Source organism: Oncorhynchus tshawytscha, linkage group LG31 (genome assembly GCF_018296145.1).
Source record: "Oncorhynchus tshawytscha isolate Ot180627B linkage group LG31, Otsh_v2.0, whole genome shotgun sequence".
Classification (NCBI taxonomy): domain Eukaryota; kingdom Metazoa; phylum Chordata; class Actinopteri; order Salmoniformes; family Salmonidae; genus Oncorhynchus; species Oncorhynchus tshawytscha.
The window spans coordinates 10,799,904-10,818,113 of NC_056459.1; the positions used below are offsets into that span (position 1 = coordinate 10,799,904).

Sequence of the window (18,210 nt, forward strand, 5' to 3'; positions counted from 1 at the left end):
AAGCAATTGGTTAATCAAGATAATTAGAACACACTACCTGCTGCCTAAATAATAGGCCTACACATGCCTATACTGTTGAAGTGGCACCCTCTTCTGATCATGGAGGAGACTTCACAGAGCTTTTTGTTTCTTACAGTGTCCACATATCCACTTTCTTTTGCTGTCAACTCAAAGACTAGGGAGGATCTCAATTGCATACTCCTTGAGTCCTCTCTCCTGCCTCCTTTTCAAAATTCATTGGAGGAGAAGGTCAGAGGGGAGGGACCTCTGGCTTTCTCATCCAATGGGTTTTGAGAAGGAGAGAGGACATGTTGAGTATACAATTGAGATTCTCCCAACATTCTGTATGTATACAAATGTCCTAACTGTAAACCAGATATTTGCAAAACAGCTAACGGGTCTTCTACATGAACCCGAGGAGGTAGGCCATTCGACTATACACACAGTGACATTTTACCCACATGCAAAATCATGCAAAAGGTAAATACCGAAGCGGAGGGATACAAAAACCCTTGTAGAACATGGCCGTCATCCCGTCTCCTTCATGCCCTTCCTATTTACAGTAATTTATACTGTGATTGGCTTTGATGCTGGAGTGTCAGCTTTCTATTGGCTTCTTACAAGTCACTCATAAACGGTGTCAATGACGTAGGTTGTGCACTAGGTACATTGTATCGTTTGGCTGAACGGAATAGTTACATTTTACGGAGAAGGGGAGAGTGGATTTATTTAAATTGAGACGTCGATCATGATTATAGCACATCGTATTTTCATTATACCTATATTTTAAACCAATCCTCTACCTTTTCACACGATTGTGGATGTAATATTTCAGGGTAAGTGGAATTATACATTTGCTTCCTGCGTTTTCGTTTTTTTCCCCTCGTAAGAACAAGACTGCTTGTATTGTTTTAATCAAACCGTTTTAGACAAGAGGGTAGCCTAATAGGCTGATTTGTATTGACAACATTATTCACCCCTAAATTGTTTTTAAAATGTATTAATATAATTGGTGACCTCAGTAGTCGCAGTCATGGCACTTGGTTGGGTTGTATTTTTTCGTTAGAGTTGAGGCTGGCAAGCAAGGTAGACTAATGGCTGTCGGTCGGCTTCGCCAGAGATTGTGAAATGGCCTAAAAGAGCACCTTCGCTAGACGACATATGAACCCTCCATTATGGTGTGAACCCTGAAAGCTCTCGGTTTATAACGGTGGAGGTGCGCGCATGTTGACAACCGGGCCACAACAAAAACAATAGAGCTAGCGCGAGCTGTCACAGCGGATTTGTTGTCTGACTGTCAGTCTCTTGCCACGTTCAAAATAACTTAGAACTCGGGTTCTCCGACTTCAGTGCTTTTATGAAAACGGGGAAAAACGAGCTCCGACTGGGAAAATCGTTTTGAACGGTGCTCCAACTTGGAATTTCAAGTTGACAACTCGGGCATCTTTCTAGAACATTAACTTTCCGACCTGAAGATCACTGACGTCATGATTTGACCTCGCCCCCCGGTGTTCCCAGTTGGCTTCAAAGTGCCATCAGAATGTCTGTCCGTCTTTGACCTGTCTGTCAGTCTGTGCCTACAGTAGTCTGGCTTGCTATCACAATTTTTTTAGACAATTACTTTTAATTGAAAATAATAGGCTACACTTCAGGCTGCACACAGTAGACGATATATATCCCCTGGATTTTCATCTTCAATGTAGCTGTTAGTGACGAAATACTCAGGTAGGCTAGCTATCAAAGGCAAAAACACAGATGTCAGAGCACGCTGATAAAACTTTCAAACCTTTTTTTTATATTTGCGCTTTATAATCACTATACTTCAAATCTCTCTGCATTTTAAAATCATTATACCTCTCAAATCTCTCTCTCATGTAATTATTGCACCTTGATGTACTGGCTTTGCATGTGATTATTAAAACAAACAACAAATCACTCATCTGTGATGCTGGGGTTTGGAGATCATGCTGTACTGCACATAGGGGGCCTACATATTTAGATTTGTATACCTTCACACAGCATACCTTTAATACATCCTATTACATTTGAATGGGAAACCTATTGTATGAAGCTTCTTATGGTCTTTCAAAGTATTTTGAAGGCCTTGACCACTGTTCAAATATAACAGATGTTATCTCATGTGGATCATTTGCTCAGATCTCTGTAGCCAAGTGAGCAGTGCCATAGAACAGAGGGTATGGATTCCCTAGCTGTTAGTCCACCTAAATACTGTACTTATCCTTTAGCTTATGCATAACCTCTTGATGCATCAGCAGACATTAATATTAGATTCTGGGCCTTGAATTAGATTCGTAGTGGAACGTTAATCATTTTAATGTCATGTGACCTGGAAATTGGCAGCTATGTTGTGTGGAGGGTCCCAGGGGATCCGGTTCTTAGTCTGATTCTAATGCTGCTGCTCTGGTAGAAGTAGGCCAGACACAGCCTTGTGCTTTGGGGCCAGTCTGAAGGACACAATCATGTAGACTCCGACTACTCGTATAACTATTCGTATAACCCAAGTGATTGTAAGCCTTACTTGCAGTATGGCAGTTTGTTACACAAGACATCACCCAGACTTATATATATATATATATATAACAATGGAGTACACATTCAAGCTGTTATCAGAAACCAATGAACTTCCAACCTTCTGAAAACATCGTCACAAGCCATTCTAAGAGACAATTTATGCTTGATCAAAAAATAGGCGGGAATAGGCGCGGGAAGGATGGTGTGATACAATTGTGGAACCTCCGTTGCAGTGGCCAATTAGCTCTCCATGCTGCACGCCTCTCAAATTTTGTAACAATTCTGAGGGCTCCGTATAGCTCTGCATTGACATGAGTGGTTGACGGTAGGTGAGGGTGGGAGGTCCTGTATAAACAAACTTAGTTGACAATTTCCTTCACAACAGTTCTGCGCTGCTCGGCAATGCACAAGAAGTATGAATGCCCTGGCACCCCTACTGTACTTCTCTCACCCCAGTATTTACGGTATTACAGGCTTAGTACACAAAGGGGTGCCAAATAACCTGCAAAAAAGCCTATTGGGTGTACCAGAATGCCCCCCCCCCAAAATTGCACAAATAATAGAGAATTTCCATGTCGTTTGCTAGCTAAATATGCTAACAAGCCCAAAGGAAAATAAACAAATTGCAAAGACGGGCAATCCAGCTCATGAAGTTAAACAGGTAGGAACTATCGAATGTCATTTGTGGTGAGTTTGGACATTTACAAGCAAATGTGAACGAGAGACATTGTGCAAATGAACAAAACAGGACAAAAAGCTAACACAATATGATGCGTTGTCACCTTATTAATTCAGCCACTTAGCAAATTAAGTTAGGGGTCTTCTTAACTAGGCTTGGGTAGTATCCAGACTGGCATATCGAGATATTCAGTAATACTATCACTGCACACAAGGGGCGCAGTTTTCAAACCCAACTGACCCTGCTTAGCTGTCGAGATCAGACGAGACTGCAGAGCATTTAGCACATTTTATACAATTAACTTAGGAGTTCTAAGATATCTAGCTGGCAAACATTTAGTTGTGAATTCCATACTGTAATTAGATCACCTGGCGCATGCTTCACAACAGTGGGTGACTCACAAGGCTTCTGTCTCTCGTCGTTATGTGCTTGTAAACGAACACTGCGTGACTGGGGACTACTGGTAAGCTTGATAATGAAAAATTGTGACCGGGTGAAATGAAGAACGTAGTGTTCTTTATCTCCTAACGTATTGCACAAGTTGACTGCAGGTATTTACTTATACAATTTGTCTTTTTGTAGTTACTTTTGAAAAAAATCTACAAAGAAATAGTTCAACGGTATTGAGAATCCATCCCATTGCTTTTTCCAAATACCCCAGTATATGGTATATACAGTTAATTCGGAAAGTATTCAGAACCCTGGACTTTTTCCACATTTTGTTACAAGATTATTCTAAAATTAATTTAAAAAAAAAAAAATTCCCCCCTTAATCTACACACAATACACCATAATGACAAAGCAAAAATAGTTTTTTTAGAAATGTACATAATTATTTACATAATTATTCAGTTCTATGTTTAAGCACCTTTGGCAGCAATTACAGCCTTGAGTCTTCTTGGGTATGACACTACAAGGTTGTCACATCTGTATTTGGTTAGTTTCTTGCATTCTTCTATGCAGATCCTCATGCTCTGCCAGGTTGGATGGGAAACGTTGCTGTACAGTTATTTTCAGGTTTTCCAGAGATGTTTGATCAGGTTTAAGTCTGAGCTCTAGCTGGGCCACTCGAGGACATTGAGACTTGTCACGAAGCCTCTCCTGCGTTGTTTGTGTGCTTAGGGTCATTGTCCTGTTGGAAGGTGAACCTTCGCCCTAGTCTGAGGTCCTGAGCGCTCTGGAGCAGGTTTTCATCAAGGATCTCTCTGTTCTTTTCTCCATTCATCCTTCCCTCGATCCTGACTAGTCTCCCAGTCCCTGACACTGAAAAACATCCCCACAGCATGATGCTGTCACCACCATGCTTCATCGTAGGGAAGGTGCCAGGCTTCTTCCAGACTTGGCATTCAGGCCAAAGAGTTCAATCTTAGTTTCATCAGACCAGAGAATATTCTTTTCTCATGGTCTGAGAGTCCTTTAGCTTTCTTTTGGCAAACTCCAAGCTCGCTGTTGTGCCTTTTACTGAGGAGTGGCTTCCATCTGGCCACTCTACCATAAAGGCCTGATCGGTGGAGTGCTGCAGAGATGGTTGTCCTTCTGGAAGGTTCTCCCATCTCCACAGAGGAACTCTGGAGCTCTGTCAGTGACCATCGGGTTCTTGGTCACCTCCCTGACCAAGGCCCTTCTCCCCCAATTGCTTAGTTTGGATGGGTGACCAGCTTTAGGAAGAGTCTTGTTGGTTTCAAATGTCTTTCTTTTAAGAATGATGGAGGCCACTGTGTTTCTGGAGACCTTCAATGCTGCAGAAATGTTTTCGTACCCTTCCCCAGATATGTGCCTCGACACAATCCTGTCTTGGCGCTCTACGGACAATTCTTTTGACCTCATGGCTTGGTTTTTGCTCCGACATCCACTGTCAACTGTGGGACCTTTATATAGACAGGTGTGTGCCTCTCCAAATCATGTCCATTCAATTGAATTTACCACAGGTGGACTCCAATCAAGTTGTAGAACCATATCAAGGATGATCAATGGAAACAGGATGCACCTGAGCTCAATTTTGAGTATCGTAGCAAAGGGTCTGAATACGTATGTAAATAAGGTATTTCTGTTTTTATTTGTAATACATTTACAAAAATGTATAATTTGTTTTCACTTGGTCATTATAGGGTTGTGTGTGTGTAGACTGAATTTGTATATGTAATGCCTTTTTAGAATAAGACTAACAATGTAGAATAAGTCAAGGGGTCTGAATACCTCCTGAATGCAATGTATGGTATATCTCCCATGCCCAGTGTTAATGCATTATGCAACATTTTTCACGCAGGAAAAAAATATTCTTGCTGTTTTTTTGTAAACGCAGATGTAAAATGCTTCTTGATAACATTTCTGCTTGGCATAAGATTAAGTTTGTGCTTCAGTTGCTCCTCTAAACTCTGAGAATTCACGAACGGATGTTCAGCAGACACTACTCTGACGGATGGGTATCTATTGGTAAAAATTCAAGATGAACTTAAAGCAAAACATTAGGAAATGTAGTTGGCTACATTATTTCTATGATGGGCCTAAACATTAGAAATATGTTGGCCATGCATCGGTTTTGCAAAAAAATACCTTTCTTTTTCATTGTAAGCTCCCTTGTGTGGCTGCCAGCCAAATAGCGTTGGACTTCTGCCATCTGATGAAAACAAGCTATTTTCTGCCAAATGTGTTGTACTAATGTATTTTCTGTGTAGGAAAATTAGAGTTGCACGTCCCTTATCACTCTATTGAAGCAACAAATCACTGACTTTCAATATAAAACGCATCCCCTGTCAATGCACAGCTGGAATCACCTTCCGGTTTCTCCTGTTGTGCCATTTACTAACGCATTGAACAAGTTGACTGGGATTTATGCTTACTTAAAAAGTAGCTGCAAATATTAAAATGTATAGAAAAACATGAAAAGTAGTAGTTATGGTGTTGTAAAACCATCCCGTGGCTACTTCCAAATACCCTGATGTAAGGTATACCACCCAAGCCTTTTAGAGAACATGCTGTCACAGACGGCCATTTCACTAGTCAATTATACTTAACAAAAATATAAACGTAAAGTGAATGTAAAGTGTTGGTCCCATGTTTCATGAGCTGAAAAAAAAGAAGCTTATTTCTCTGAAATTTGTTTATATCCCTGTTAGGGAGCATTTCTCCTTTGCCAAGATAATCAATCCACTTGACAGATGTGGCATATCAAGAAGCTGATTAATGATCATGCTGTTTACAAAGGTGCACCTTGTACTGGGGATAATTAAAGGCCACTCTAAAATGTGCAGTTTTGTCACAGCACAATGCCACTGATGTCTCAAGTTTTAAGGGAGTGTGCATGCTGACTGCAGGAATGTCTACCAGAGAATTTAATGTTCATTTGTTTACCATAAGCCGCCTCCAACGTCGTTTTAGAGAAATTGGCAGTACGTTCAACCGGCCTCACAACTGCAGACCACGTGTAACCATGCCAGCCCATGACCTCCAAATATGGCTTCTTCACCTGCAGGATCATCTGAGATGAGCCACCTGGATAGCTGATGAAACTGTGGGTTTGCACAATCGAAGAATTTCTGCAAAAACGGTCAGAAACCATTTCAGGGAAGCTCATCTGCGTGCTCGTTGCCCTCAACAGGGTCTTGACCTGACTGCAGTTCGGTGTTGTAACTGACTTCAGTGGTCAAAGGCTCACCACTGGCACGCTGGAGAAGTGTGCTCTTCATGGATGAATCCCAGTTTCAACTGTACTGGGCAGATGGCAGGCAGCGCGTATGGTGTTGTGTGGGCGAGCAGTTTGCTGACGTCAACGTTGTGAAGAGTGCCCCATGGTGGGGTTATGGTATGGGCAACCATAAGCTATGGACAACTAACACGCATGCATTTTATCAATGGCAATTTGAATGCACCAAGATATTGTGACGAGATCCTGAGGCCCATTATTGTGCCATTTATTCACTGCATGTTTCAGCATGATAATGCACTGCCCGATGTCACAAGGATCTGTAGACAATTCCTGGAACCTGAAAATGTTCCAGTTCATTCATGGCCTGCATACTCTCCAGACATGTTACCCATTGAGCATGTTTAGGATGCTCTGGATCAACGAGTATGACGCCGTGTTCGAGTTTCCGCTAATATCCAGCAACTTCGCACAGACATTGAAGAGGAGTGGGACAACATGCCACAATCAACAGCCTGATCAACTCTATGCAAAGGAGATGTCACGCTGCATGAGGCAAATGGTGGTCACACCAGATACTGACAGGTTTTCTGATCCACGCCCCTACCTTTAAAAAAAAAAAAAAAGTATCTGTGACCAAAAAATGTATATCTTTATTCCCAGGCATGTGAAATCCATAGATGAGAGCTGAATGAATTCATTTCAATCGCCTGATTTACCTTATATAAACTACTCTGCAACAATTTCAAAAATGTTGCATTTATATTTTTGTTCATTGTGTTTTTACGTCTGTTAAACACCTCCCCACCAACCTATATCAATGAACTTTTTTGGCCAATTTATTTTAATCATGTTGGTCAAAATGTTGATTTCCTCTGGACACATTTGTATTTCTGTTCACCACATATACAACAGGAGCAGGAACAGTAGCTCCCACAAGTTACACTACTGATTTGAGATAAAGGCTGGCTGGCCTGGCTTGTTTGCATTTTAAAGTTGGCCACAGTAGTAAAACAGTTCCTCTTCTTTAATTTGTCTGGTTGAACTGGAGGTACAGGGGCTTTGAGGATATTTGTCTTTATGCATCAGGAAGAAGATGAGTATTTTGGGGAAAGCTGCTGGGAACAACAGATGCTACACCTCTCAACTTTGTTGGTTCTTGTATCGTTAAGAAGGTAGATTCTACACATGTTGCCGTTTTTTTTAAAGCACTTCCTGTGATTCTACATATTCTACCATGGAGCTAAGAGGACATTTTGCAGTATAAAATATTTTTCTGCATTTCTATGCATTTTGCCATGGCTGATTGTGTTCTGTTATGTTTGAACAAAAGAACACTGTCAAATACATTAAACATTTTCCATGACTGTAGCTTTTATTTGGGTGATTTGCTAGTTTGTTATATATTTTTTTTATATAGGGTCATTATCTTTTCTACTTACTTTATATCTGGTTTAGTCGTTTACACAAGGTTTTTCCATCCCGAAAAGTTATAAAATGTGCACTGTTTGGACCCGCCCATGGATTTCAATGTTAGACAAATCCCTGTGTAACACTGTTCACCATGCACTCTTCTGGTCACTCGTTGACACACCAGGAACTCACACCTGTCACGGTTTGCCATGTTCAGCTTGTGTTAGACCTGACTGCTCTTAGTAGCAGTAAACCTGGCTGCAACGTGTCAGTTTGACAGGACCTGTGAACGCTCTTTCCTCAGCAAGAGTTTGCAATGTAAAGCCAATGTGACCGGACTCAAATGGTGATTCATTGTAAAGAGACTCCATGTAGCCCTGGAGTGGGATTTCTGCCGCATGAGGAGATCATCTCCATCAATAGAAAAGGTCAAAGGAGCGGGAGGTGACAAGGAAAATGCCTGAGATTTCAAGAGGGCCATCATGAAATGAATATGAGGAGAGGTTACAGGCCTAGGTGGGATAAGTCTGAGTGATCAAGAAGGGGTTAACTGTATCTAAGAATAGTAACCATCAGGCCTCTACCTCTGTGCAGCTCTCTGCATGGAACCCAGCAAATTCTTTGCAAACCACTGAACCGAGACTCAAGAAAAAAATGACAGAACTGAGATTTACTCAACCTATCCTCTGTTGTGAAACATTGAGGAATCCCTCCGGTTATCTGACTCCAGCTAATGGAGATGAGTATTATAAGCCCCACCCCCGCCTTCCTCCTTTTCAAGGCATGATGGCCCTGGCCTTCAGTCTAGGACTTTGCCCACATTTCATTGACCAATGTGTAATCTGCTAAAAGGTCACTGCCACTAATTACTGTACACCACTCCAAAACCGACAGATGCCTAGCCTTGCTTGATTGCGCACTCTCTCTTTAATCAGAGGACATTTTCACAGGGTGCGAAAGCACCCAGTTGACGTTTCAAGGAGACATCCAGGCAGGTCGATTGAACCAAGGTGACGGAAGGTCTGCCCTCGACAGATAATGAGGCGGTCTCTGTAAGGTCTCAGCAACTCGGAGCAGTCTATTTTAGACCAGCCTGCCTGAGCCTGTCCAAAGTGTCTGAGTCTGGGCTTTAGTTGAAAGCTACGTCTCTCCTTTAGCTCTTTGGGGTTCCTATAATGTCACTGACAGAGTGAGCTGGTTCTGCTCTGGCTCGGTGTGAGTCAAGCGACAGCCTCATTATCTTGGCATCTAATCAGTCCTCCAGCCAGCTCCTAATTGAGCCATCAGCGCCTTCAGGGGGAGGAAGAGGGAGGATGGACATGTCAATTACAGTAATGAGAGGGGGTAGCCATGCCGAGTGCCGCACGGGGAGAACAGGGCTGGCCACAATCCTTATTGTAGTTCATTCTATGGCTAATCAAATGTGTCAGCAAAGTCAAGAAATTGTTAGGTTGCCGTTCACTGCGGGAGAGTCTGGGTGCTGACGGTGCTGCAAAAAGTGGTTGGGGGAAGAAGGAAAAAAAATATTCACAATTTACACTGGAACTAACTATTTCTGTATTAGTGGACCAATTTGTTTGTATTTTTTAAAGCAGTCCTATAGCTAGGGTTGAAAAGTTTCCTGTACATTTCTGGGAATTTTCCATGGGAAGTTAAGCCTGGGAATTTTGGGAAATTATAAGCTCTATAAACTTACTTCAAAAAAGTTAGCTTATAATGGTGAACCTTTTTGGTGGAATACACAAGGCAATTCTAGGTCTTGTGGCATATTTTGGTTAAACTATCCCCAACCCTCTGCATGCACAGTGCATTCTTCCATCACATGTACAGCTGATTCTCAAGATCTTGCACAGTAATGAGATCCTATTGAGCCCACACTACTACACTGTCTGAGCCAAGGACTACATACTTTCTGGTAAGTTTTGATGACAATACTGGGTGGGGTGAATATATTTCATACGACAATTTTTTTGTTAACTGGTAAATAGTAGCCTACAGCAAAGTGTGTTAAAATAATTTCTAACTTGTAAACATTTCTGCTAGTTAGTTTTTGCTACCATGTGGGTTTTTAGCTTGCTTGATCCTAAGTGAGGAGTGTTAATTCACCTGTCTGCATACATGTTTCATTTTAAAACATCTATCTTACTAAGGAGTTGTTTTAATCTAACTGCTTAACTATTTATCTGTACATGGAATTGTATTCGGTTTTTATTTAACCATTTTGTCCCCCTAATCTTTACAGGAAAATGCCATGGGCAAAAGCTTATGTGCGGAGACATTTCACTGCAGCTAATGTAGAAGGAAAAGCTGTGTACTTTTGGAAATACTATGCCAAATCATATGTGAAGAATGCAACAAAGATGCAGAATAATCTGGCCAAGTGCATAAAGTTCCCTCAGCGCTCACAACAAGCAACCCCTGACAAAAGTCCCTCAACTTCTATTTGAGGTCAGATGTTTTTTTGACTCAATGGAGGAAGGTAGTCAAAGAAATGCTCATTAATGTCTTGCACGAGCTGTGTATGCAACTGGTTCACCTCTGATGCTCACAGGCAATGTGTATTGGAAGAGATTTCTGAATGTTCTTCGCCCAGAATACACCCCACCATCCAGATATGCTCTATCTACTAATTTGCTAGATACAGAGTTCAAGTGAAGGTCAAGCAAATTATAGAGAAAGCAGACTGTATTGCAATCATCTCTGATGGGTGGTCGAATGTTCGTGGGCAAGGAATAATTAACTACATCTCCACCCCTCAACCAGTATTCTACAAGAGCACAGACACACCGGTCTCTACATTGCAGATGAGCTGAAGGCAGTCATCAATGACCTTGGACCACAGACTGTATTTTGCACTGGTGACAGACAATGCTGCGAACATGAAGGCTGCTTGGGCTAAAGTGGAGGAGTCCTACCCTCACAGCACACCCATTGGCTGTGCTGCTCATGCATTGAATCTGCTCCTGAAGGACGTCGTGGCACTGAAAACAATGGATACACTCTACAAGAGCCAAGGAAATGTTTAGGTATGTGAAGGGTCATCAAGTTATAGCTGCAATCTACCTCACCAAGCAAAGCGAGAAGAAATAGAGCACCACATTGAAGCTGTCCAGCAACACCCGTTGGGGTAGTGTTGTCATCATGTATGACAGTCTCCTGGAAGGGAAGGAGTCTCTCCAAGAAATGGCCAAATCAGTCTGCCGATATGGACAGCCCCATCAAGAGGATCCTCCTGGATGATGTATTTTGGGAGAGAGTGGTAAGCAGCCTGAAACTCCTGAAACCTATAGCAATAGCCATTGCACGGATTGAGGGAGACTGCCATTCTGTCTGATGTTCACTATGCTTGCAGATGTAAGAGAAGAAATCTATACTGCCCTGCCCACTTCACTGTTGCTCCAAGCAGAGGAAACTGCAGTTCTGAAATGCATCAAAAAGCTTGAAGACAGCTGCCTAAAGCCCATACACGCCTCAGAGTACATGTTGTACCCTGGTATACTTGCAAGCGCATCCTGTCTGGTGCAGAGATCAACAAGGCCTATGGTGTCATCATTACCGTGTCTCGCCACCTTGGCTTGGATGAAGGCAAGGTTCTTGGCAGTCTGGCGAAGTACACTTCCAAGCAAGGGCTTTGGGATGGAGATGCAATATGGCAGTCTTGCCAACATATCTCATCAGCCACCTGGTGGAAGGGACTTTGTGGATCAGAGTCTCTTTCCCCTGTTGCCTCCATCATCCTCCAAATCCCACCAACATCAGCCGCCTCAGAGCGCAACTGGTCCTTGTTTGGGAACACACACACCAAAGTACACAACAGGCTGACCAATACAAGGGTTGAAAAATTGATGGCCATCCGGGCAAATTTGAGACTTTTTGAACCTGACAACGAGCCATCCTCAAGGTTGGAAAGTGACAGTAAAGATGATGCTTCAGAGTCTGATGTTCAAGAGGTGGACATTGAGGAGGTCCAGGGAGAGGACATGGAAGCCTGAGAGAAGACAACTAAAGCTTTAGTCTAGAAACTATCATTTTACAGATGTTGATAAAGTTTGTTGATAAAGTTTTGGGGAGATGCGATGGATAATTCAATATTTCCTTTTGTTGGTCAGTGAAATCATCCCATGTGAAGAGTGAACTCATTTAATGTTAAATTTATAACTACATAAAATATATATATATATATATATATATTTGCAATTATGTCTACTTATGATAAGGTAAAAGGTTTATAGTTCTGTCTCCATATGATATGGTAAATGTATCAAATGCAAAAAAAAATCTATATTTTAAATGGTATTAATTTGCATTTATTCCCTAATTCCCATGGAATGTTTCCCCCTCTGAATAGTCCCCAAATGTGCAACCCTACCTATAGCGCAGGCATATCATTTATTTTCTCTCAACCAGCTACAATTTGGCACGGTCTTGATTTTGGACAATTGGATAGAGAATTTTTCCGTGTGGGGAAATTTTGGTTCCAAACTTTTGTAGATAACTCTTTAAAATAAAAAATTATTATTTGGATTTTCTCCTATGGTAGGTTTGTGGTTTGGCACATCCACAATGTAATCACTGACCTCTCCAGCTGCTGTTTACAGTTGTTCTGTAGAGAAAGGGGCAAGTTCAAAGAGGCTAAATTCATTCATTTCTTTCCTGGAAGAAAATATTTACAAATCTGGAATAGTGAGTGAAAAGACATTGGAATCAAGGACTGATCTCATTTTCAGGAGGGGGTAGAAAGCGAGTCGTAATGTCCTGGATTACCATGAATATGGTGATAGCTTTTTATGCACCGGTACTATTTTCTTGCCAAATATAGACCGTCACTTGCATGCAGTTTCATTGTGCCATATGGTTCTATCCAGATTAAGCACTCTTGACGCATATATAATGGAAATGATCACAGGGAATGAACCCTTGGGTGGTCTTGGAGTTCATGTTCCTGTCATGGCCAGTGATGTCAGTCTACATAGGCAAAGCCCTGCTCTAACACGGTCTTAAATGGTACTTGTCATCATATAAACATACGATTTACGTTTGTTTTCAGTCGTGCTATTGGAATGGAGAGCTTTGGTGGCTTTGTCATTTCTGATATGCGGTTTGGGCGAATTAGGTCATGTTTAATTCACCGTTAATTTGTTGTGTTCACATGAATGTATTTTGCCCTGCATTTACAACTTAAGGCTATGTGCCTGTATTGCTTACTCATGGAACTTTTGCATGAACTCTTGAAATGGCAATAGTTTGCGAGCCGGATTGTGCGATTCCAAGCTCAAATATTTTTAGGTATCAAGATTGTTCTGGCAATTCTCACATAGAAACTTCATTTGGAGGAAGAATGTTTGACATGCTTTTTACATTTGTATCACACATTTTTATTTATCATGATGAAAGTGGCCATTTTAGGCCCTTTTTAGACCTATACATTGTTCCTGTAAGACCCTGATCTAAGATCCAGACAACATCTTGGTGTCATTATACTCCTTTAGTGTGCTCTGAAATATGGAGTACGTCTTGATTCTGAAATAAACATGTTCACATTCATTTATTCAACATAAATATTCATAACTCAAAACTACCATTTTTGATTTAGTTAATTTTTAAGACATTGTTTGGAACAAATACATTTCCAGAGTGGGCTCTCTGCTAATGTAGGGCTGGGAATTGCCAGGGACCTCACAATACGATATTATCACGATCATTTGGTGCCGAAATGCGATTTGATCTTCCAAACATATTTTGCTTACTGTATGTCTGCTACAGAGGGACAAGAGCGAGCAATGAGAAACCAAGTTTTGGAAATAAAAGTGCGTGAAAACAAATTAGCTCCCTATTTAAAAGGAAGATGGCAAACACCGATTCAACCACAAAGGCAGAGAGGTTTTCCAATGCCTTGCAAAGAAGGGCACCTATTGGTAGATGGGTAAAACATTTAAAAAGCAGACATTGAATAACCTTTTTGAGCATGGTGAAGTTATTGAATTACTCTTTGGATGGTGTTTCAATACAGGGATTTCACCATGAGGCCAGTGGTGACATTAAATCAGTGATAGGAAAAAACTGAGGATGCTTCAACTTTGAAGTTACTCCACAATACTAACCTAAATTACCTTGAAAATAAGAAAAATATTCCAAAACATGCATCCTGTTTGCAACAAGGCACAAAAGTAAAACTGCAACGAAATTAACTTGATGTCCTGAATAGAAAGCGTTATGTTTAGGGCAAACACATCTTGAGTACCACTCTTCATATATTCAAGCATGGTGGTGGCTGCATCATGTTATGGGCATGCTTGTCATCGGCAAGGACTACTGAGTTTTTTTATTTTTTATTTTTTTTTAGGATAAAACAAGAAAACAAAACAGAGCTAAGCACAGGCAAAATCCTAGACGAAAACCTGGTTCAGTCTGAATAGAAAGTGTGCTAACAGCTGCTCCAGCATGTGAACTTGTGAATATGAAGGTGGGCGGCACAGACACATATGTACTAAAGGACACAGGTGGGTTCTGACTGAGGCAGGGGTTACTATGGTCTGCATGAATTTACCTGGTTTCCTTTTTGTCATTTTGTTATAGTGCAATTTACCTCCACATTGATCCTGGTGACCCCTTGTGTATGCAGGATTTCCCTCCAGCTGAGTATTAATTGTAATCAATGCACTTAGCATCTAGTGAAGCTGCCATACTGTACAATACATGGAATGAGATTGGAATAGAGATGCTTTCCCTTATGCTTCTGATCCCAACGTAGGGAGGGCAGTAGGCTATAGCCTGGGTTTGTATCAAAACCACTCATGAATTCATATAAGCCAAAACTCTGAAAATATGTGGTTGGTACAAACAAGTGCTAAATAACAAGAGGTTCTTGTTAATTGAACACAGTTTTACAAAGCGCTTATAAGGCCCTCTTGAGATGTGGGACTACTTACACTATTGTCTCATTTCCAGGAGAGTCCTATGAGAGGAATATGAGGATATAATTCATTTTTGTGGCCTCTTCATGAAAATGTATGCTGAACAGAAGTGAAACCCTGCTGAGTTAAACAGCATATTGTGTGGACTATGGTTAAAAAATAGGACCAATGGCTGTGTCAGGAAGTTGCTGATGTTCGAGGGTATGGCTAATTCCAGGCACGTGTAAATTCACTAGGTGAATAAAGGCGCTTCTGATATCTATTAGTCATTCAATCCCATGTACAGTATCCAACTCTGAAATCACTTCAGAATGTTCTGGAACTCTGAATGTGTCCACTACCGCTGTGATATTGCTTAACGCCCCAAGGAACAAGGTTTGAGTTGACTCCAAAGATGAAATTGCCCATGTTCCTTCTTATCTTGTCATCTAACTTCAGCCTATGAAACATCATGCTACACGCTAATATGCTACATGCTAGCCCTAGCCACATACTTCTCCTCTAACACGCTCACCTTGAAGTACAAACAACCCCCCCCCCTCCCCCCCAGGGGAGAAATGTGTCTTGTGTGAACACCGGTATTTTTAGATGCCTGTCGTAATCCTTCCGTCTCTCCCTCTGATGTCCTTGTGCATGGGAATTCCCCCTCCTGGGCAGCTAGCGCTTAGCACGACACCCTGTTGTTGTCATAGACTAGCCTCTATGAATAGGTGAGGGCTTTCGCTAATCGGTTGGAAGCGCCAGCGGCGGTTAGCATGCCTTTCCTCAGTGTGGGGTTGTGGGATCACATCTGACCAGGGAGGAATGACAATAGCAGAATGACGTCGGAGCCTTTCTGTCGTTGAGCTGCGGGGGGTGGGTGTGTGTGCGTGTGTGTGTGTTTACACTGTCTGATGGAGAAGCATAATAGCTGTTGGCTCGGTGTGAAGGGGTGTGTGTACTCACAGGTCAGACAGTGTTACCTGGGCTATTGTCCTTGAGCCTCACGTTTTGAACAAAAACATGTTTTTCCCTCGCATAACTCTGTCCACAGTACTTACGGATATGTTCACAGTAAAGTTGCAGTATTCAGAGCAAATCGTCTTTGCTGAATAAATCCAATTAATACAATAGCTTGGTTAGCTTTTTTCCCCTCACAGTGTAGCGTAGACGACAGATTCTGCTGCATTCTGGTCACATAGTCAACAACAGTCTCTTCTATGAAAACACATTATAATGGCTGTGTGTACATGAGGAATGTAGACGTAACTCTCTCTCTCTCTCCCTTCAAGGAGTGACATCGTCCTCACCACAGCAACGGTCGAGAAACTGGTGACCTTTGACCTGAGCGAACAATGAACTGAGGGCAACTCTCAACCAGCTCTACCAACGGCAGACCCTCTGCCCTGTCACCCTAGACCTGGGCAGAGGAGTGTGTGTGTGTGTGTGTGCGCGCGACTGCACGTGGTGTTTATGAGTCTGCCCGTACTCTAGAAAGAGCTACACTCCCTCTCTCCTCGTCTGAGAGGAGGCACCTCTGACCCTTGACCCTGATTGACTGACCCCAACCAACCACCAGGAAGCATGGGGAGGAAAAAGATTCAGATCCAAAGGATCACCGACGAGAGGAACAGACAGGTGAGACAGATGAGTGGCCGTGTCTTCATAGTCTGGACCAGGGTGTTATTCACGGGCCTTGAATATAGTCGACTCCTTATAAGATGGGCGAGAAAGATGTGTGGCCTTGCCTTTTTTCAGTATTGAAAGAGACATCCTTCCTCCCAATCCAGTCATATCCAGGCGGGCCGATGTACAGTTGAAGTCGGAAGGTGCATACACTTAGTCATTAAAACTTGTTTTTCAACCACTCCACAAATTTCTTGTTAACAAACTAGAGTTTTGGCAAGTCGGTTAGGACAACTACTTTGTGCATGACACAAGTAATTTTTCCAACAATTGTTTAGACAGATTATTTCACTTATAATTCACTGTATCACAATTCCAGTGGGTCAGAAGTTTACATACACTAAGTTCACTGTGCCTTTTTTAAACGGCTTGGAAAATTCCAGAAAATGATTTCATGGCTTTAGAAGCTTCTGATAGGCTAATTGACATCATTTGAGTCAATTGGAGGTGTACCTCTGGAAGTATTTCAAGGCCTACCTTCAAATTCAGTGCCTCTTTGTGTGACATCATGGGAAAATCAAAAGAAATCAGCCAAGACCTCAGAAAAAAATGTAGACCTCCACAAGTCTGGTTCATCCTTGGGAGCAATTTCCAAACGCCTGAAGGTACCACGTTCATCTGTACAAACAATAGTACGCAAACACCATGGGACCATGCAGCCGTCACACCGCTCAGGAAGGAGACGCGTTCTGTCTCCTAGAGATTAACGTACTTTGGTGCGAGAAGTGCAACTCAATCCCAGAACAACATCAAAGGACCTTGTGAAGATGCTGGAGGAAACCGGTACAAAAATATCTATATCCACAGTGAAACGAGTCCTATATCGACATAACCTGAAAGGCCGCTCATCAAGGAAGAAGCCACTGCTCCAAAACCGCCATTAAAAAAGCCAGACTACGGTTTGCAACTGCACATGGGGACAAAGATCATACTTTTTGGAGAAATGTCCTCTGGTCTGATGAAACAAAAATGGAACTGTTTGGCCATAATGACCTTTATGTTTGGTGAAAAAGGGAGGGGCTTGCAAGTCGAAGAACACCATCCCAACTGTGAAGCACTGGGGTGGCAGGATCATGTTGTGGGGATGCTTTGCTGCAAGAGTGACTGGCGCACTTCACAAAATGGATAGCATCATGAGGGGGGGAATTTGTGGATATATTGAAGCAACATCAAGATATCAGTCAGGCAGTTCAAGCTTGGTTGCAAATTGGTCTTCCAAATGAACAATGACCCCAAGCATACTTCCAAAGTTGTGGCAAAATGGCTTAAGGACCACAGTCAAGGTATTGGCGTGGCCATCACAAAGCCCTGACCTCATTCCTATAGAAAATTTGTGGGCAGAACTGGAAAAAGCGTGTGCGACC

General features: G+C 42.1%; 1 protein-coding gene across 7 annotated transcripts in view; it reads left to right on the top strand.

Annotated features, from left to right (window-relative positions):
• Window positions 1-647: 647 nt before the first annotated feature.
• Window positions 648-18,210, top strand: part of LOC112229722 (myocyte-specific enhancer factor 2D homolog) — a 34,700-nt gene continuing 17,137 nt past the window's right edge. For 5 of the 7 annotated variants that reach the window (XM_024395709.2, XM_024395713.2, XM_024395714.2 and 2 more), the window contains exons 1-2: window positions 648-836; window positions 16,453-16,798. In XM_024395709.2, the coding sequence (XP_024251477.1) occupies window positions 16,745-16,798 (54 nt within the window). In that variant the 5' untranslated portion in view covers window positions 648-836; window positions 16,453-16,744. The remainder of the gene's footprint in view (window positions 837-16,452; window positions 16,799-18,210) is intronic. The other 2 variants (XM_024395712.2, XM_024395716.2) reach the window with 1 other exon arrangement.